The following is a 21,682-nucleotide window of genomic DNA, read 5'->3' as shown; positions in this document are numbered from 1 at the left end:
TATTTATTTGTACATACTGTACATAAACAATATAATAACATAACCAGTAACATAGGAAGAAAGTGTTCAGATGAGATCATAAAGCCCAAAATAGAGTTGACAAAAATGGTTTGTGAGTGTGTGTTGTTATTGATGATACAGTAACCGTCAATTCACACTATAGAAATAAACAGAGTGACCGGTTATGACCACTGCCTTGAACTATAGAAATAAACAGAACAATAATTGATCTTTTCAAAAAGCCCACAACATGGTTGGCTCATGCACTTTCATATGCTAGGCTAAGTAATAATATAATTAGTGCTGCCAAGCGATTAAAAAAAGTGTTTGATTAATTAATTTGGTCTGTAATTAATTAATCCATTTATATTTTAATCTCATCTAAAAATTACTGAGAAAACCCCTATTTTCATTATAAATTTGTTACATTATTGAGGCAGATCAAAAGGTAAAAGAAAAAGTGGCATTATAAAGTATTTTATTGTTTTTCAGCAGACTTGGACAGATGCAGTCCTAGCCATTTACTTTCTGCTGTATTTGAGACTAGCCAAAGTCCTACCTGCAACCTTTAGTTTCGACCAAAAGGGGGAATATCACTGTTTTGTTTGTTTATGTAAATCTCTAAAATACAAATAAAATAGAACATCAGGTCCTTAAAACGTGCTTTGGTTAACATCAAAAACGGTAAGAACAAATTTCTGAGCAATACAATTATTCAACACTGAACTTACGTACTTCAGATAATAAACAATCAATAAAAAAGACCCTTGAATCACAGTGCTGTAAGTTAGCACTTCAGAAATAAGTCCATCCAGCCCTTTTGGTTTGCTTTCACGATGACGCCGGCTGGAAACTTTTCTTTCGGCAGCGTCTTTCGCTTGAAAATCAATCACATAGGTGGCAGTTTCTGTCCGTTGGCATGACAACCAAGAACGACAGTAAAAGCTGACTTCTCGTGCCCCGTTGTGCGTATCGCAACCGTGCTGGTCCCCTTCTTCTCCACAGTGTGGTTCACCGGGATGTCGAAAGTCAGCGGGACCTCGTCCATGTTGGTAATGTGGTTAGGCTGGATGCGTTTGTCGACAATCTTTTTACTGCAGTAGGTGCGGAAAACGGCCAGCTTTTCTTTGTAGTCTGCTGGACGTTGCTGAGCCACGGTCGTATTCACTCTCACGGATAGATGGCGCCGTTTCATAAAGCGAAAGCACCAAGACGTTTCACTGCATAACCGATGGCTTGGAGTTTGAATTGCACTTCGTAGACGTGTCTCTTTGTGGAATTCATTTTCGGGGGTTCCTGGAAACCAAAACCGAAGTTGTTTTGCAATAATGCACATACTCACATTTTATAAAGGTTCTGGTACCTGCTAGAGGCGTGCCTTTAGCGTCCACTTACACGCCCACCCCTCACTCATTGCCGGACCCACCCCCTGCGTGCCTGTCCTCACTCACGTCCACCTCTCTTCATATATTTACATATATGTGCACGGACGCGCTTCACTGATTGGCCGACCTCTTCTCCACATGCGTGCGTGTCGTCACTCACGTACATATTTTCTCTCTCTCCATAATTTACATATAAGTGCGCGGACGCACTTCACTGATTGGCCGACCTCTTCTACGCATGCGTGCGTGTCGTCACTCACGTACACATTTTCTCTCTCTCCATAATTTACATATAAGTGCGCGGACGCGCTTCACTGATTGGCCGACCTCTTCCCCACACTTCACTGATTGGCCGACCTCACTTCCGCCTTTTCTCTATATAAACAGCGTGTCGGGTCTCAGCCAGATTTTGGAACTCAGCTCATATAAAAGACACATCGCATTATAAGGCGCCCTGTCCATTTTGGAGAAAATTTTATACTTTTAATGGCGCCTTATAGTCGTGAAAATACGGTAGATCCTCCTGGCTTGAAGGACAAGTCCCCCCACCCCCCAAAAAAGGGTCATCTACTCAACATTTCTTCCATGGAGAGAATTGCGAAAGCGGACACTGTGATTCTGCGGGCTGAACCGGCGAACATGGGGAGTCTGGAGATTTTGCTTGTTTGGAGAGCAGCCATCAGTCTGCTGCAACGGAGACCCAGAGCAGGTAGATTTCCATCCCTTTTACAGTGGGCTGAAGAAATGGATCAGGCGGAAAACAAGACACGGAAACAAAATGGTATTGGAATGAATGGCTGTGGCTGTAACAAAGACTGCATTCTTAACAGAGGAGGCCGGTTGTGTATGCTTTCTGGTTTTTGGGGTAGTTTCACGCCAAAACTGCAGCAGGGGGCCATTTTATTTTGTATTACAGCCTTCAAGGCCCATAAATACAGGGTGTCTGCTGATCCTTAAAACCTCTGAAATTTAATTTTCCCAAATTTCCTTCTTCCTTTTTTTTTAATTGTCACTTGAACCTCAAATCTGTTGTTGAGACGTGTTAAAAAGGCCGCGGACACAATAAAAAGGGTTGTTATCTTTTATTTGGAAAGAGTTTGAAAGAGTCACAACTGTTTTGCAGTTGTAACATAACCTTGACCAGAATGACCTCTACATTTAGTGTATTTGTTTTTGGCATGCTTGCTTTGGTTTTTCTTTTCAGACAGTACAGCATGCTATCATTTTTTTCCACTTTGTCAGGGAGCCCCTACCCAAATTAGACTGGTATTTCAAATAGTTCGCTCCATTTTTTTTTTTGGTTCCACCTCCAGTTGTGTAACAGCATGGCAGCAGTGTGCTACACAAAAAGATGAAAAAGAAACACAAAGTAAGAGAAAGAAGAACACACAGCCGAAAAGACGGTGATGGCTTTCACGTACATGATCGACTTCCTTAAACCTCACATACCCCCCATATACTTGGTACGTAGAACATTTGGCTCGTTAAGTTTGTCTGTTCAAACACATACCCTCATATTTGGAACCATCTGTTTGACCTTCGGGAGGAAGGAACATGGGAGGTAACCTTTCGCCTGACACATTCTGTGGAAAGTTTTTTTTTAAAATTTAAATAATCCACAAACAAGATTGTGACACTGTCAATGTGCAGAAACCTTCATAGCTATGTGGTGAGACAAATAAGCTCTGTGGAAGGCTCAAGCTCAAAAGAAGCTCTGTGCCACTTGCATGTTCATAGCAATGAGGTTTTGCTCACGTAACGCTCAGCAAATCTTACAGTTAGTCAGTATTACCCCCCCCCCCCCCTCCATGCCACTTCTTTGGAAAGTATTTGGGAGGAGATGATCCAGTGCCGGTTTGGAATGGGGGTGCAATTGAAGTGTTCTTTGAAATTATAGCTGTACTTTGGAGTGCTAGAATGCCGTCTGATGTGAACATTTGGTTCAATTTACCAACCTGACGATGTTCTGCCTTGGTGGCTTTGAAGGAATGATGTGTAATCGTCTGTAATGGTCCTGCACTTTCAATTCTCATGCATTTCCTATACCTTTTATCATGCGGAAGGTAATGCGTAGTTTTCCGAAAGCAAAGCAAGCAACGGAACAATTTGTAAATTCCACAACAAAAGGGGCAGTTGCCCCAGATTCAGAGTTTCTTGTCATGCTAACCACCACCAACAACGCACATTTTTCTTCCTATCCAATGTCTCGGACAGTATACAGTCGGTGTACAGTCATACCTTCAGTTTTAATTCGTTGTGTGAACACATTCAAAACTCTCTCCCCACTGAAATGAATACAAATGTCATTACCGTATTTTCACGACTATTCGACGCATCGTACTAATGGCCGCAGTCTCAGTAATGCGTGACATTTCTGTATTTTACACATACACAGGACGCATCGTACGAATGGGCGCAGTTTTACAGTGGTAAAACATACGCCAGCTTAAACATACGGCATGCATGCGCGCACTCTAACACGTTAGCTTGAAGCATACGGTAGCATGCCAAGACATACAGATAAGATAAAAATACGTTTTTTAAAAGGCAACGAAAGCAGAACTGAGTTTGGGTGTATTTTATTTAGCCATCGTACAATGTTCTCATGTTTTTCGATCAATCATCACCCAGAAATCCATCAAAGTCCTCATCCTCTGTATCAAAAGCAGAGGACTGCACATCTCAGTTGTCATTGAATGCATCACATGCTAGTGTGAGTTGCTACGCATTGCCGAGCGGAAAGAAGGAGTAGCAACAGCAAAGTCAACATTTCTCTCGTGTGAAGCTTTCCCACATTTGAAAGTAAAGAACAGAGCGAAACATGGTGGCAGCGCGTGTGTGTGTAGAAAGAATTGAACAATTGTGCAAGTACCGTAATCCATCAAAAACGCCGCGTTCCCTCTCGTTGTTGCGTATTGTGGCGTAACTCGCCAAGTGCTGCCTCTCACTCTTTGTAAAGTTGTGTTTGCCACCGATCATCCATTGTTCCCATGCCGTTTGCAACTTTACTTTGAACGCCCGGTTGATGCCAATGTCCAGCGGTTGGAGTTCTTTAGTCAAGCCTCCGGGAATAACGGCAAGCTCAGAGTTCATTTGCTTGACTTGTTTTTTTCACCGCTGCTGTGAGATGGGGACGCATGCCAAAAGCATAACCGGTGGCTTTAAGTTTGAACTGAGCTTCGTAGGCGTGTCTTTTTGTCGAATTTATTTTCAGGGGTTCTTAGAAACCAAAACCGGAGTTGTTTTGCAACAATGCACATTGCCACACTCTATACAAGTGTTGGTACTGGCTTGAGGCGTCCACTTACACGCCCACCCTTCACCATTGGCGGACTAGCTTGTCTGTCCTCTCTCTCCCTCTCTCGCTCTCTCTCCCTCTCCATATATGTATATATACACGCCCACCCTTCCCTGATTGGCCGACTTCTTTCATGCCTGGCCTCCGTCACTTCCGCCTTTTCTCTATATAAACAGCGTGTCGGCTGTCAGTCAGATTTTGGAACTCGGCGCATATAAAGGACGCTACGCACCATAAGGCGTCCTGTCCATTTTGGAGAAGATTTAAGACTATTAATGGCGCCTTATAGTCGTGAAAATACGGTAATCTGTTCTTGACTACGCAAAAAAAAAGTTTGCAATAAGAAAAATGGCACCATATAATATTGTACTTTCTAAACGCATAGAGTAATTACATAATTGAGTATAAGAAATGAGGTTTTGCTGCTTTTTCTTCAATTCAGACATTGTTCTGCTCCTCTTGTTGTGCGCGCCTCGACTACCTGGTGGCAGTAAAATCATCCTTAGATTCGATTTTACACATACCTGAACACCTTGATTGGATTAGTATATGATTTGCACTTTATGCAAAATCGATGATCGGCTGTAATCTCATAATTTGCCGATCGATCAATGACATCATTAATCAAATCCGCCAAATAAGACATTACTGGAAACACCTCATACACTCCATGGACGTTGTGTGCTGCCATCCCTGATAAGAAAATTTTTCTCAGCATTTTTCAGCAAAAATAGGAAAAAAATTGGCCAAGTGATATCAAATATCTCGAAACCTTATAAATTCGGTCACTCACATCTCAACGCGCCACTGCACCTGGTTTCATTTTCTCATCATAGTTCAAAGGAAACCTAGAGAAGGAACTATGTACTTGGTGCATGAAGGGAAATTTACTCAAGCCCAGTGCATTAGGAAGTGCATTATACACATACACATTCATGTTATTCTTGCAACTAAATCTTTAATGTCAGTCATACTGGTCTTGGCTCGCTCCTTTGAACTGGTCAGTTTAATTATAGTGCACACGTGCAGATAGGCAAGCTAATGCTACATAATATCAATAAGCAAATAGTTTGCTGTTAGAGTGGAACATCCATACATTTATCGAACCGCTTGATCCTTACTAGGGTCGCGGGGGGTGCTGGAGCCTATCCCAGCCGTCTTCGGGCAGTAGGTGGGGGTCACCCTGAATCAGTTGCCAGCCAATCGCAGGGCACACAGAGATGAACAACCATCCACGCTCACACTCACACCTAGGGACAATTTTTTTCGAGTGTTCAATCAGCCTGCCACGCATGTTTTAGGAATGTGGGAGGAAACCGGAGCACCCGGAGAAAACCCACGCAGCCCCGGGGAGAACATGCAAACTCCACACAGGGAGACCGGAGCTGGAATCGAACCTCTGCACTGTGAAGCCGACGTGCTAACCACAGGACTACCAGGCCTAGAGTGGAACATCGAACGTCAAACCTAAGCCATATTGGAATACTGTTGTGTGGAAATAATGGAATTAGAAGTAGTCTGTTCCACATTTAAACCGTTATAAAGAGTTGGTGAGGTGAGGACAGTTTTGGTCGACAGTTTTTTGGAATTGGAGGTTCTGTAATTGGAGGTTCCGTTGTATCAAAAAATCTAATTAAAATTCACTCATGGAAGTGATTTAGTAAATGTTTAATCGGCTACTAATTATAGCTTAAAAACTGAGTTCCATCCAGAACATTTGAGTCTAAATCCAGACTACTTTTTACATTTGACTGAGAATATGTTAAATAAAAAATAGAAATAAAAATCACAATATGTGTGGTTCATCTAACTTGCCAGGAATAGTTTCCCCCAGCACATTTCCATGTTTCACATTGCAGTGTTTATTCATCCACAGCCCACACCACTTCCACTTCCCTTTGGCCGCCGTTCACTTCAACGCAGTTCTTTCAATGATCTGCCCTACAGGCTGAATGCCAGTCATCGGCGAGCCTGTGGCCTTAAGGACACACACTGACAACAGCTGAATTAACATCATGGCACTGAACGCAGCCATTACAGACAGCGAGGTAATTGGATTTACAAATCAGCTGTGGCTCTGGATTTGCAGTGGCACTCGGCTGGATGGGTCATATTTCAGAGACTTGCGTGCATTTTGTCACAGGAGACTTTTGTTGTTAATGAGAAAGTGGCACATGGGTGTGTCTCCTTTTGTCCAGTGCCATCATCATATGACAGGAAATTTGTAAGGATGTTTTGGCCCCTTACAATTGAGACCGCATTAGTGATGACAATCCTTCGTTATAACATATTGCTCTTTATTGTCGATGTGAGAATGACCATGTTCAGTATAACAAATGACAATCATACGAGGATTCACAGAGGTCGAGCTCTGCCTGGCATCGCAAAAGACCATGAGTAATTGAGGTGGAACTGTTTTCCCGATAGATGCTCCAATGTAGTGGCAAAGCATTATTTTTATCCAAATGAAGCTCCAGCGTAGTTCTTTGCTACCAATTTGCCACAGAACGCTGCTTTAGTCTAAATGAAGCTCTTCAACTCACTTCAACATAATTCCTTGGCACCAATATGGCGGTGAAGCAATCCTTTCTTCACAAAAATGGAAGACTTTTAAGCAAGTAACCCCCAGCCCCCTAAAAAAAATCTGAATCAGAATCATCTTTATTGGCCAAGTGTGTAAAACATACAAGGAATATGTCTCCAGTAGTTTAGTCTACACTAGTATTGCAATAACAAGCAGCTACGATAAACAAAGACACGATGGGTAAGTATCAAGAGACGTTCAGTAATGTAAGGGTACCATTGTGCAGTCGTACCACCCAATGACAGCTGAGCGGCAATGTGCAGAGTCATCGAGCAGAGATAAAGTGATCAGTGGTGCAATACAACGCCATGACCGTTGTGCAGTTGGTGCAGATATCTGTGATAATGTGAATTTGCCAAAAGCGGGAAATATACTACAAATGAAACTAAACACACTACTTTTGCTTTAAGTATCCAGCAGCAATAGAAAATACCCTGCTGCATGGAAATCAAAGCTTGCTCAAGGTTCACAGAACATGAACCATACCGTGTTGAAGTGTTTTGAGTATGCGTCACACTTGGTTAATGTAAAAAGACCTATGGTGCGATTGCTCTGATAGTGACCGGTTCGAGTGAACAAATCTCCGTGCGAAAACCAAAAAAGTGAAGCCTAAATGAAGCCGCTTAGACCTAATGTCCAGTGTCCACAGATGTAGTTGGGTTCAATTCAGCTCAAAATCATGCAAAGCACATGGGGAACATCCTAATAGGAAGATTGGGACCAAGATTCTGAACTGTGAGGCAGACGTACGAACCACAAAGGTAATCACGCTGCCTCTTATCACCAATTGGAAAACTTGTGATGTGTCAAGCTCGGCGAGAACTTTTATTTTGTTTTGATTTGGTGTGTTGTGATTCACTGTTGTTAGTTTAAAGACAGGAATTAATCAGTCTCAAGGCTTAAATTTGATGTAGGCTTTATGTTGTGTTTGACTAAATTTCCAATTCACAAGGGTGTGATATTGACACGAGAACAGTCATTCAATTCAGTTGAAGTTGCTCTTTTCCATGCAGTTTGTTTGTCATTGAAGTCAAAACAACGTAATAAATCAATGGTGTGGTGTGTATGCGCATGAGTGTAGTAGAAACAAGTCAATCCATTTCACCGACCTAATCTGTGAAAGTTGAAGCAAAGCATAGGTTCTTTGTCATCCTCTCCAAGCTTGTCCCAGCAGAAGTCCTCGAGCTAGATCGATAGGAAGATTAATTATTGTCCAACTTGAGGGCTGCACCGCCTCACCTCCATTTTTCCAAGCCTCCCGTGAATGCTTTCTCTTTTCCTGATGAGTGTTGAGCTCCGGCTTGTTAGTGCAGTCCTTGGACCGAAGCTGTGCTGTGAGAAAATTGGACGGGGGGGCTCCAGAGGCTGCATGCTGAGGCGCAGCGGTTTTGCAGCACAGCTCACCATCACCCAGAAATGGCCTCATTGCTCCCCAATTTAAGGTATTAGGTTAAGTGTTCTCCAAGTTATCAGTCCAATTTCTCTGAGTATGAACAATTGCTTTGTGTGGAGTGGCCACGCGTGTCGCATTGGTCTTGGGAGTCTTTAATTCGTAATTAGTCAAAAGGCCGGTTGATTCATTTCACTTGCCATTTTCACTGAATGATAATAGCATTTTTGTGTCACTGCTGTGACACCAAGTCAGGGCCTCAGTGAGCGCATTCCCCAATAATAGCCTACCAACCACAGCAAGTACTTTGTCACGGCAGCTATATTCCTCCCTCTTATTTGTGTTCAAGTGTTTCTTCTTGGCTTTAGATATCATCCTTGTGGACATTATCTTGAGACGATTATTCCCTGCAATTTTGGCTGACTTCCAAGTTGCCCAAATTTCGAAGTATTTTTTTTTCTTTCACAAAGACTTTACACAGGATTGTATACACCGCGTTACAAATTATGCACATTCTGTTTTTCTCTGATTTGTGGCATTTGTGAACTGCCTCGCCTACCCTCATAGACCATTTGAATAAGGATGCCTCAAAAGTTCTCAATTGCGTTGATCGTCCACAACATGTTGTTTAACCTTCAGGTTCCTAGACTTTAGACTAAAGTTGTCTTTCTATTTCTGTGACGTGCATTTAGAGTGTGTATAACTTCATTAGAAGGGACATACATGGCTCACATGAGTATGGTAATTGTAGTTTAGTTTAGCTTTTGACCCAGATTATTTCCACTAAACCAGTTTCGTGGCGTTTGGCTGTGAAGGTTCCACTGAATAATGAATAAAAGAATGGAACTGACAGGTCTGTATCTAGCATTTGGATTAAAAGGCAACAATATAAAAAGAACAGCACACACCACTTGCACTAAGGGGCTAGGTTTGTTTTAGTGCCATTGCTATTTAAATAGGGGAGACCCACTCTGTGGATCTTGTGTTTGGCATGGTTTCACTCCCTTAATCCTCAAATAGACCACATAATTAACAGTGAAATTACTGGATAGGCCACAGTCCTGCTGCTAATGGAAATGATGCATCTTTATACTCTGTATAGCCCTTGTTTCCTGATGATGGCCTTGGTCCGAATGTCAGTGTGACTCTGGCGCTTTTCGATGTCGAGGATGTGTCAGATGTCTACTGGCACTCCAGCAGATGCAAGCATTCTCAGGTGTGATTAATCCCTAGTCCTTCTCTTGCCGCTTAATCATCATCGAGCGGACAGAAGTGCTGAAAGTTCTGGCATTAGTCACCCACAACCTAACATATATCATCTGCTAAAGACTGAGTAATCCTCAAACTAAATGAATTTGAGTTTTTGTATGGTATGCCCTGTCAATCATTTCCAGGTTGACAAATCCTTGCCCAAGAAGTATGATTACCCTCCGAACTGGAACACAATAACGCTGATGCTGATTTTCTTCCAAGTTGTACTAATTTCTAACCAAAAGAGGTCATTTTCCTGCTCGTAGATAGCAATTATGCTTGGAAATAAAAGCAACTTAAAATGTACACATGTTGTGCGATTTGTGTTTAAATATTTGTTGATGAAAGCGTACCTTGGATGCTATTCATCAGTCCATCTTTGCGGTATTTCATAATGAGTAAGTATTAAGCTAGCGAGACTTTCAGAAATTCACAATGTCTCATTCCCCTTTTTTCTGCTTAGCTTGACAAATGTCAACTGAGCGTTTCAATAAACAGCTTGAAGCCTCTTTTTTTTTTAAAAAAAAAAAACAGTTCCCTTGAATACATCATCGGCTGTTGAAAGCTCAGGACAGTGTTCTTCCAAGACCTATTCGTGAAAGTGCTGCATGTTTCTTAGTTTGAAGCCTGGTCCTGTTTTGTTTAACACAAAAACTATTACCTGCTGGATGGATGGCAACAAGTGGATCTTCTTCTCCTTTCGGCTTGTCCCTTTTCAGGGGTTGCCACAGTGAGCCATTCATTTCCATCTTTCCCTGTTCCCTGCATCTTCTACTCTGACTCCAACTACCTGCATGTATTCCCTCACTGCATCCATGAATCTCCTCTTTGGCCTTCCTCTCTGTCCTCTCTGTCCTCTCTGTCCTCTCCTCTTTGTCCTACCTGGTAGCTCCATCTCTAACATTCTCCTACAAATATATCCGCTGTCCCTCCTCTGTACATGTCCAAACCATCTCAGTCTGGCCTCTCTAACTTTTTCTCCAAACTTTCCTGTCTGAGTTGTCCCTCTGATTACCGTATTTTCACAACTATAAGGTGCCATAAAAGTCTTAAATTTTCTCCAAAATGGACAGGACGCCTTATGGTGCGGAGCGTCTTTTGTATGCGCTGAGTTCCAAAATCTGACTGGCAGCCGACACGCTGTTTATATAGAGAAAAGGCGGAAGTGACTGTGGCCAGGCATGCGGGAAAGAAGTCGGCCAATCAGGGAAGGGTGGGCGTGTATATATACATAGGAGGGAGGGAGGGAGGGAGGGAGGGAGGGGGGGAGGGAGGGAGGGAGGGAGGGAGGGAGGGAGGGAGGGAGAGGGAGAGGGAGAGGGAGAGGGAGAGGGAGAGGGAGAGGGAGAGGGAGAGGGAGAGGGAGGGAGGGAGAGAGAGAGAGAGAGAGAGAGAGAGAGAGAGAGAGAGAGAGAGAGAGAGAGAGAGAGAGAGAGAGAGAGAGAGAGAGAGAGAGAGAGAGAGAGAGAGAGAGAGAGAGAGAGAGAGAGAGAGAGAGAGAGAGAGAGAGAGAGAGAGAGAGAGAGAGAGAGAGAGAGAGAGAGAGAGAGAGAGAGAGAGAGAGAGAGAGAGAGAGAGAGAGAGAGAGAGAGAGAGAGAGAGAGAGAGAGAGAGAGAGAGAGAGAGAGAGAGAGAGAGAGAGAGAGAGAGAGAGAGAGAGAGAGAGAGAGAGAGAGAGGACAGGCATGCTGGGGAGCAGTCCGCCAATGGGTGAAGGTTGGGCGTGTAAGTGGACGCTCAAGGGACGCCGCAAGCAGGTACCAACACCTGTATAGAGTGTGGCAATGTGCATTGTTGCAAAACAACTCCGGTTTTGGTTTCTAACGACCCCCGAAAATAAATTCGACAAAGAGACACGCCTACGAAGCTCAGTTCAAACTTCAAGCCATCGGTTATGCTCTTGGCATGCGTGCCCATCTCACAGCAGCGGTGAAAAACCAAGTCAAGCAAATGAACTCTGAGCTTGCCGTTATTCCCGGAGGCTTGACTAAAGAACTCCAACCGCTGGACATCGGCATCAACCGGGCGTTCAAAGTAAAGTTGCAAACGGCATGGGAACAATGGATGATCGGTGGCAAACACAACTTTACAAAGAGTGAGAGGCAGCGCTTGGCGAGTTACGCCACAATACGCAACAACGAGAGGGAATGCGGCGTTTTTGATGGATTACGGTACTTGCACAATTGTTCAATTCTTTCTACACACACACGCGCTGCCACCATGTTTCGCTCTGTTCTTTACTTTCAAATGTGGGAAAGCTTCACACGAGAGAAATGTTGACTTTGCTGTTGCTGCTCCTTCTTTCCGCTCGGCAATGCGTAGCAACTCACACTAGCATGTGATGCGTTCAATGACAACTGGGATGTGCAGTCCTCTGCTTCTGATACAGAGGATGAGGACTTTGATGGATTTCTGGGTGACGATTGATCGAAAAACGTGAGAACATTGTACGATGGCGAAATAAAACACACCCGAACTCAGTTCTGCTTTCGTTGCCTTTTTAAAAACGTGTTTTTAGCTTGTATCTGTATGTCTTGTCATGCTACCGTATGCTTCAAGCTAACGTGTTAGAGTGCGCGCATGCATGCCGTATGTTTAAGCTGGCATATGTTTAACCACTGTAAAACTGCGCCCATTAAGACGATGGGCGGTTTGTCTATGTGTAAAATACAGAAATGTCACCCATTAATGGGACTGCGCCCAACCGTACGGTGCGTCGAATAGTCGTGATAATACGGTACCTCATTTCTGATCCTGTCCATCCTTGTCACTCCTAAAGAGAATCTCAGCATCTTTAACTCAGCCACCTCTAACTCCGCCTCCTGTCTTTTGCCTCTTGCCTATTCAAACAAAATTCTACTTCCTTCTACTGTTTGGGCAAAGCACATTTAATTGTTGCCTGTCACGCTACATCACTTGCATATAGATAGATGGACCAAAAAAAAAAACCAAAACAATTTTTACTCAAATAGCAATTTTCATTTTTCAAATCACTGGGATTGGTTAGACCCTGAGTGAGATGAATGGACTCGTTCTTACAATGCGTCTGAGAATTGTACTGTTAAGTAAGCATTTTTATGAGCTATTCTCATCAAGGGAGGAATACACATTTACCTATTCTGCAAGTATTTACAACGGCAGCACATTTTAATCATGACTTTACAAGTGCCGTTGCCTTTGACCATGAAAACAGTACACTGTCTGAACTATGTGCACTGTACGCTCCTTTGTACTGGTTGTCTGATTGTCACATACATTATTTAGATGTCCCACAGTGCCTGCGGGTTAACAAAGCAGCGGGGAAATAACAGCCTAGCCCCATGGTAGAAGTGTTACTGTATACAGCCGGCTGCCCAAATCTCCCCTGCAGCAATATTTTGACAAAGGCTTTTTGAAGAGCTGTGCTGTCAGCCCCCTGACCAGACACTCATTAGCCAGCTCTGCCGCCCCAAAAATACGCTGGATGAAGACACAATACACTTGTGGCTTCATTCAGGGGGAAAAAAGTGTTTGTTCAGTGAGAGAAAACAATGTGACACTCCTACTTACCGTAATTCCTCCGTTGAGGCTGGCCACCAATTAGTTACAAGATACAAAATCCCTCATGTGGATGCCTCGCTTTTTCATTCGAAAAGTATCTTGTCATTTCAATTGCTGCATTGTCTGGCTTCTGTTTATAGAAGTGCCAACATACTGTATTTCGAGATCAAAAACGACATCTGATTCTATTGTGTTTATGACCTAGAAGTGTTTTGCAAATATTTACTGTAACGATGATTTGAATACTATGTTAGTATGTGTTAATGATCGACAACAACACTGCATTTTGACATCCGAATTCAAAGAAACACATCTTTATCATGGATTGAGGACCACCCATTTCATTTTCCCTTGTGTAGACCAGGTGTGATGCCGTAAATGCTGCCTATTTACGGCAATTTTTAACATTTTATTTATTTTACATACAGTTTGAAGTTTTGGTGTCAGGTTTATTTAATGCGTTCACTGGAGTGACAGGAACATGTGTTCATCTGCTTGCAATTGAGGTAATTGGTTTAGAGCAGTGGTGTCAAACATACAACCTCAAGGAGGTTTGATCAGGCCCGCAGTATAATTTAAAAGTGAAAAAATGGACAAAAGACACAGAATTAATATTTTTAATAGGGTGAAATTCATGGAATACCCGCTGGGGGGGACACACTGTTTTGATCAAAGGAAAAGACAACATTGTTTTAATCAGAGAAGAAGACAAGAGCAGCCTCAGTCTGTCACTGAGACAGACCAAACAAAGCAGACTCTATCAAGGGCATGTAAACACTTTATTCTTTACACATATTACAGCACTCTCCTTAGTTTGTAAGGTGTAGGCAGGGATTACATTTATATGTTATATACTCGTGTAAATGGTTTAAACATTACTTTCTTTATAAATCTCGTTTAATCTTAATAGTGTATTACTATATTTTTCAATACCAATTACTTGTTAAAATTTTGTGCCTTCACAGTCAGTGGGATCAGTTGCAGTGCATACATGTGAATGATAAAAGTAAATTGCACATTTGTCTAAGGAAATCTTAGGTGCTTCATGAAATGTTTTGTAAAATATATATTCATTCAATTTCAACATTTTGCTAGTGGTCTTGTGCTTCTTTAGACCAAAATAAAGGAAATACATATTATTTTGGTTATTTATATGGTATAATTTTTAATGGTCCGGCCCACTTGACATCTACCGAGGCCGTATGTGGCCCACAATGTGAAATGAGTTTGACACCCCTGGTTTATTGTCGTGGACTGGGTGGCTGTCCAGCACTTGGACTTGGAAGACCACTGGTTTCATTCCCACCTCCCTAACAAGGCGTGTGTCTACTCGCTGCGGGGTCGTAATGGAATATCTTTTCTGTCTCTCCACTGCAGACATTTTGTCTAAAAGCAGACACTGGTGCTTGGAAGGTACTAGGGCAGGCAGCAAAAAAAAAAAAGCTCAAGCGAGGTGGCTCATGAGTAGTTTATAAATAGAGACTCATGGATGATTTATACTTCTTGCCTTGCTGGGAATTCACTACATGTGACTCCATCCGTGCTCATCTGAGAGATGAATCGAAGACAAAGTTGCCTCAGCATGACTTCTTCAATTTTAGACGCGATTGTTTATTCAGTTAAGGTTTTTTTTCTCCTCTCATGTCAAAAAGCATCCTGCCTGACAACCACAAGGCTTAAGGATATTGTCTCCAGCTTTCTTGTATTATAATTCCAAAGGCTCTGATAAACACAGGTCATATTTAGCTTTAAAGTGGCACCTTGAGATATGAATTGCTAAACTCACTTATTTTTCATGAAACGGGCTGTCATTCAGACATTTTTTCTTCTTGTTTTGAATTGTGAGCAAAAAATTACAAATATGATAGGCAGGCCTGAGGATTTCACGGTAACGATCGTTACCGGTAGCATGTCGTTTCCGTGGGATCATTTTTACGGGATTGAAAAATCTTTCCCATAAAAATTCACGCTCACTTGATTGACTGTACTCGATCGAAACTCTCCTGTCTGACCAATGCAATTTCACTGTGCCTGTATGTGTGTTTGAGGTGTAGTGTGAGTGTTTTTCTTTTTTTACTTTTGTTTTGTTAATGTGTGTATGTGTGTGTGTGTGTGTGTGTGTGTGGAGGGGGGGGGGGTGGCAGGAAACTTCATGTGCGCAAGCGAGTTGCTATTTTAGACCGCAAGCTGACAAAGCGCGCGGGTGTCTCAGCACACTGATGACTGATTGATTGAGATGGCGGTAAAAAAAAATGCCAAAAGGAGTTTACTTGTGATGTTTAAAAAAAAATGTGATGTTTAAGAAATGGGACTACCAGTTGGATTTTTTTATATGAATCATCCAAAGAAAGGCATATCACTTAGCTCACCTGTAATGTACGCACAAAACACGAAAGAGAGATTTGACGGGAGGCACGATTCCGAGGCAAGTACTTGAAGTTGGTCGTTCGCTCGAAAGGCTAATACCAAAAGACGCAGTGCAATGTCTGTTGAATTCAAGCAAAAAATGTGGCAAAAATGGGACAGTTCTTTCACTTCTGTTCCATTAAATTTCCCAGTGTGGGACAAATAAAGGATATCTTATCTTATCTTATGTGATTACAGCATGTTATCGTAATGCAGTGGTTCTCAATTATTTTATGTCATGCCCCCCCCAAGGAAGAGGAATACATCTCGCTCCCCCACCCCGCACAGCTATAAATATCATTTATACTACAAATATCTTTTTTTTTTTCAAGAGAGTTCCTGGTCTGCTTGTTGACTACATTGTTAGAAGAGTGTCATATTGATTGGAAAGGAGATTGAAATTGATTGAGATGGAAAGTGAAATCAGTGAATCACAGCCATAAAAATGATGTTCCCGCAGAGCAACGGTATGGTTAATGAATTCTGAGAGCTAATATCCTTTCATGGCAATATGAGGATATATTTTCCCCTCATTTTGCTTGATGCAATAGTTCCAGTACAAGATGTGCGGTGTGCTATCTGCTTTACAAAAAGAAACGGGGCAGACTGGATGTCGAATAGCTTCCTGGTATGAAATTGTGGATGCTCACAACTAAATAAGGACTGTGATTGAAATTCTGAAGATATGATAAACATGAACAAAAATATTGTAGTTTGGTGGTAATGCAGTTCAAGTTCTAAAACAGGCGGGTCAAACTTACGGCCCACGGGCCAGAGCCGGCCCCGAAGGAGGTTCGATCAGGCCTGCAGGATCATTTAAAAGTGAAAAAATGCATAAAAGACACGGAATGAATATTTTTAATACGGTGCAATTCATGTAGTATCCGCGAGGGGACAAACTGTTTTGATCAGAGTAGAAGACAAAATTGTTTTCATCAGAGAAGAAGACAACAGCAGCCTCAGTCTGTCACTGAGGCAGACCAACACAGCAGATACTTTATTCTTTACACATTTAATAGCACTCACCTTAATTTGTAAGGTGTACGCAGGGATTAAATTTGGATTTTATATGCACATGTTGCAATGGTTTAAAAATTCATTTCTTTATAAATCTCATTTAATCTCAAAGTGCATTACTATATTTTTCAATACCAAGTACTTGTTAAAGTTTTGTACCCATGTACAATCAGTGGGATCAGTTGCAATGCATATATGCTAATGATAAAAGTAAATTGCACATTTGTCGAAGGAAATCTAAGGTGCTTCATAAAATGTTTTCTAAAAGATATGTTCATTAAATTTTGACATTTTCCGAATGTTCTTCTTTAGACCAAAACAAAGGAAAGGACATGTTATTTTGGTTATTTATAGCAGAGTATGGTGTCATTTTAATGGTCCAGCCCACTTGGCTCACAATGTGAAATGAGTTTGACACCCCTGCTCTAAAATGTAAGACTGACATGTTTGGGTAGACAACATTTTGTCTGGTGTCACACAGAAAGTAAAAAAATAAAAGATTTTCTCAATTTAAAAAAAAGGTTCAGGAGTACAAGTGCTTATTTCACTACCCTTCATACCATTGCATTAGTTAGCTATTATCTGCCTCCATAGCAAGACTATATTACAGTCGACCAGTACATTACTTCATTCCTATATTATTTTGTACATTATACTTTTCTCCAATTGTAGATATGCTAACTGTTGTATGTGGTTGCAAACATTCATTTCAAAGCAGCATTATACTAATAAACCAGAATTTGTCGACAGTGGACTTGTTATAAATTTGATATCATATCTAACTACTGTCTCTTTGTAACCATAATGTGCATATCCTTCCTCTCCTAAGGTTAATAAATAAATAATGTCATCATTTTAACCAAGTGCTTGAAAAAAGTCCTCACAGAGCTGGGCTTTACAAAATGAGAAAAGTCGTCGGGGCCAAGACAGCCGAAACAGAAAAAAACGGGAATTGGAGAAAATAACTTTGTTTTTGGAATTCAGCGCCATAAAAATAGCGCGTATGTGCATGGAGAGCAGAGCTCTGACTTTTAATGCAGTTTTTACCGCACTGGGCTAGTCAACCTGGCTGTCGCAGTGCCGTGTGTACGTGCATGGGCTTTGGCCTCTCTTCAAAAATGAGCAGCTCATTCGTCAATCAGCTATATTCCATCAAGTTGATGTACTTAGCAGTGTCAATAATTTAGATCAACATCCAAGTGGGATCTTATGAGTGTTGTGGCATTTGGGGTGAACAATGGGAATCGATTTGTGAGAGACCTGTTCATTTTTGCAGCCTATTTGGAATGGTTTTTGGTAACATTGGCGCACTCTGGTTAAAGGTGCAAAATGTACGTCACAATTGTAGAAATTACACGTTTCCAGAGCATGGTGGTGGAATTTAATAGTGTGTATTGCAGTCACTTGACTCGTACTGTATAACAGATGAAATTGTCCGAAAAGGTCCCGGAAAATAATTTGAAGAGTGGGAACCCTGGGATGATAAGATAATGTTTAAAACTGCTCAGTGGCCCCGTTTACAAATGTGGTTAGGCTCCACTTGTTTGTTCAACAGAGAGACTGCATCCCTTGGTAAAAGCTGTCCCTTTGGTTCGCAACAGTGCAAAGGGCAAGTGGGCCCAGTAGTTGACTCTAAACTATCCGTGTAAACAACCGGAAACTTTCCGCAAAATTTCTGATATATCCATTTTTTTTTTTGACTGGACAAACGAAGCATCTATTTTATCTGAGGAAATATGGTGATGTAGAATTGCCCCCAAAATTGAACTGTTTGGATTTCAATGACAAATTGGTCATAAATACTGTAATCATCAAAATCTATGTGGTATTCTCATGTCCTCCAGCTAATGTCATGTTATCTTCTTTTGTGCCTCTGCTAGTGAAGTAGTTCACCCAATTTTTCCAACCATCCACACAATTGAAAAAAAATGAATCAGACAAAACCTACATTTCATTCTTATTAGTGCAAGAGATCTTGATGTATGGCAATATCCTCCATTTTTATTTCCTGCTTATCTTGATGAGTGTTAAGACTTTTTTTTCATTGTGTTGGTTGAGTGAGCTCCCCAGGGCATGGTCGCGTTCACTGTTGCTTTATAAGTGTGATCTACGAACAGACTAATTGCCTCGGGCCTGATGGCATCCATGACCGGGCCATTTACTCTGGAAAGGTAATTTCCTCTTCGTCGTGGTCCCCAAGTACCAATGAGTGCGAGTCACAGCTTCAGAGTTTCCATACTGCACATGATGAATTTCCCCAATATTAGCGTTACGTTTTGACTGTATATGGTAAATGGCGCTCGCTTGTCCCTTGGCAGAGAGTCTGGAATGCACAAACAGCTGTGAATATACAATTGTTTTCAGGCATAGGCCAGGTCACACTGGAAAGATTTGAACATGTTCGCCCAAGTGCTTACAGGAAGTGACTCGAAGCATTCTTGAGTTCTAAGGCGCCATTAAAAGTCTTAAATTTTCTCCAAAATGGACAGGACGCCTTATAATGCGGAACGTCTTTTGTATGCACTGAGTTCCAAAATCTGACTGACAGCCGACACGCTGTTTATATAGAGAAAAGGCGGAAGCGAGTGAGGACAGGCATGCGGAAAAGAAGTCGGCCAATCAGTGAAGGGTGGGCGTGTATTTTTACATGCTTCTTGCTTATTCCAGTCCTTCGTAGCCGAAGACGACGTTGCGTTCCCCCATCCTTCGATCCCCGTGCTGTTGACGCCGCTGATGCGCACGTTGGTGCGCCCTCAGACCCGCCAGAGTAGCGCAGCCGCGCCCGCAAAGGTCGCAGCGATAGTGGCCGTCCATAACCGGTCCGGCATGTCGCTTCTCCCTGCGCTGCAGGGCCGCCAGGTTGTATGAGGCGTCGTGATGCGCTGCGCCCTCGAGGGTGCGTCGTCGCCACTCCACCCGATCCGATGCCGCTTCCTCCATGTTGGTCGGATCGATGGCGAACTTCTTGAGAGTGACCTTTATGCTGTCTTTAAAACGCTCCAGCTGCCCGCCGCTGCTCCTCTCCCCAGTACTTAATTCACCGTACAGCACCTTCTTCGGGAGTCTGTCCGGTGGCATGCGAACAATGTGGCCGAGCCATCTCAATTGACGCTGGAGGAGGAGAGTCGTTAGCGGTGGGACTTGCAGTCTGCTTCTGACGTCCGTGTGCGGAATTCTGTCCCACCAGTGAATGCCCAGGATCTTCATTAGGCAGTTCATGTAGAAGCGCTCCAGTTGCTTAAGATGTTTAGCATAGGGCACCCATGCTTCTGAACCATAGAGTAGGATAGACACACACACAGCGTTAAAGACCTTAGTTTTTGTGGTAAGAGTTAAGTTCTTGTTGAGGAAGCATCGCTTGGACAGCCGTCCAAATGCTGCAGCTGACGACCCGATCCGCCTTTGGATCTCGGGTGTGAGGTCGAGCTTCATGTTGACAGATGAGCCAAGGTAGACGAAGTCGCCAGTGTTCTTCAGAGCATTTTCCCCAGAGTGGAAGATAAAGGGGTCAGCGTCGGTGGTCTGCTGCAAAATCTCTGTCTTTGTTGCATTTAGGACGAGGCCAGCGCGGGTATACGTGTCCGTGAGGACGTCAAGGGACAGCTGCAGTCCTGGTGGCGTGTGACTCAGCATTGCAGCGTCATCGGCATACTGCAAGTCCAGCACAGACGTGTTACTGATCTTCGTTCTGGCTTTCAATCTTCTTAGGTTAAAAAGGCTGCCATCGAGACGGTAATTGATCGAGATACCGTCTCGTATTGGGTCGGTATTGTTGTAAACATGTTTCATCATGACAGCAAGGTAGATGTTGAACAGGATGGGTGCAAGGATGGGCGTGTATTTTTACATAGAGAGAGAGAGAGAGAGAGAGAGAGAGAGAGAGAGAGAGAGAGAGAGAGAGAGAGAGAGAGAGAGAGAGAGAGAGAGAGAGAGAGAGAGAGAGAGAGAGAGAGAGAGAGAGAGAGAGAGAGAGAGAGAGAGAGAGAGAGAGAGAGAGAGAGAGAGAGAGAGAGAGAGAGAGAGAGAGAGAGAGAGAGAGAGAGAGAGACAGAGAGACAGAGAGACAGAGAGACAGAGAGACAGAGAGACAGAGAGACAGAGAGACAGAGACGTGAGAGAGGACAGGCATGCTGGGGAGCAGTCCGCCAATGGTAAAGGGTGGGCATGTAAGTGGACGCTAAAGGGACGCCGCAAGCAGGTACCAACACCTGTATAGAGTGTGGCAATGTGCATTGTTGCAAAACAACTGCGGTTTTGGTTTCTAAGAACCCCCGAAAATAAATTCGACAAAGAGACACGCCTACGAAGCTCAGTTCAAACTTCAAGCCATCGGTTATGCTTTTGGCATACGGGCCCTTCGCACAGCAACGGTGAAAAACCAAGTCAAGCAAATGAACTCTGAGCTTGCCGTCATTCCGTATTTAGGCCCACTCGTCATGAACAAACTGCTCTGGCTATCTTGGGTGTGAAGCCTGCATTCACCACACTGTTTTTCTTGTTTGTTTATTCTGCGAACGTTCACTCTGCATTTAGATCCGATGTTTTCACAATAGTCTGGTGTGTTTTATTCTTAGCCATTCTTTGATATATTTAGCGCTGTGTTTTCTGGGTCTATATCCTGTTGAGCACAAAATACCTTGAGGTTACTGACACCGGGGAGCTCAGTGCACTCAAGAATGACTTGATAGACTTGAGAAGGCATTAAAGATCCAGGACACGCTGTGCCGCGTGCAGCAAAGCAGGTCCTGAACATAATATCCATGTTTCATCTGAGCTATATTCAGTTTGTCAACGTGTGGATGTCATCTGAA

General features: G+C 42.8%; 1 protein-coding gene across 8 annotated transcripts in view; it reads left to right on the top strand.

Annotated features, from left to right (window-relative positions):
- Positions 1-21,682, top strand: part of enox2 (ecto-NOX disulfide-thiol exchanger 2) — a 236,424-nt gene that overhangs the window by 52,481 nt on the left and 162,261 nt on the right. The window contains exon 1 of one of the 8 annotated variants that reach the window (XM_052074093.1): positions 2,115-2,166. The exons of the other annotated variants lie outside the window; for them this stretch is intronic. Coding sequence (XP_051930053.1) covers positions 2,130-2,166 — 37 coding nt within the window. The 5' untranslated portion in view covers positions 2,115-2,129. Of the gene's footprint in view, positions 1-2,114; positions 2,167-21,682 lie in introns of those variants that run through there. 8 annotated transcript variants of the gene reach the window in all.

Source organism: Hippocampus zosterae, chromosome 1 (assembly GCF_025434085.1).
Source record: "Hippocampus zosterae strain Florida chromosome 1, ASM2543408v3, whole genome shotgun sequence".
Taxonomy (NCBI): domain Eukaryota; kingdom Metazoa; phylum Chordata; class Actinopteri; order Syngnathiformes; family Syngnathidae; genus Hippocampus; species Hippocampus zosterae.
Note: the sequence above shows the minus strand (reverse complement) of the source record. Positions and strands in the feature narration are given on the sequence as shown.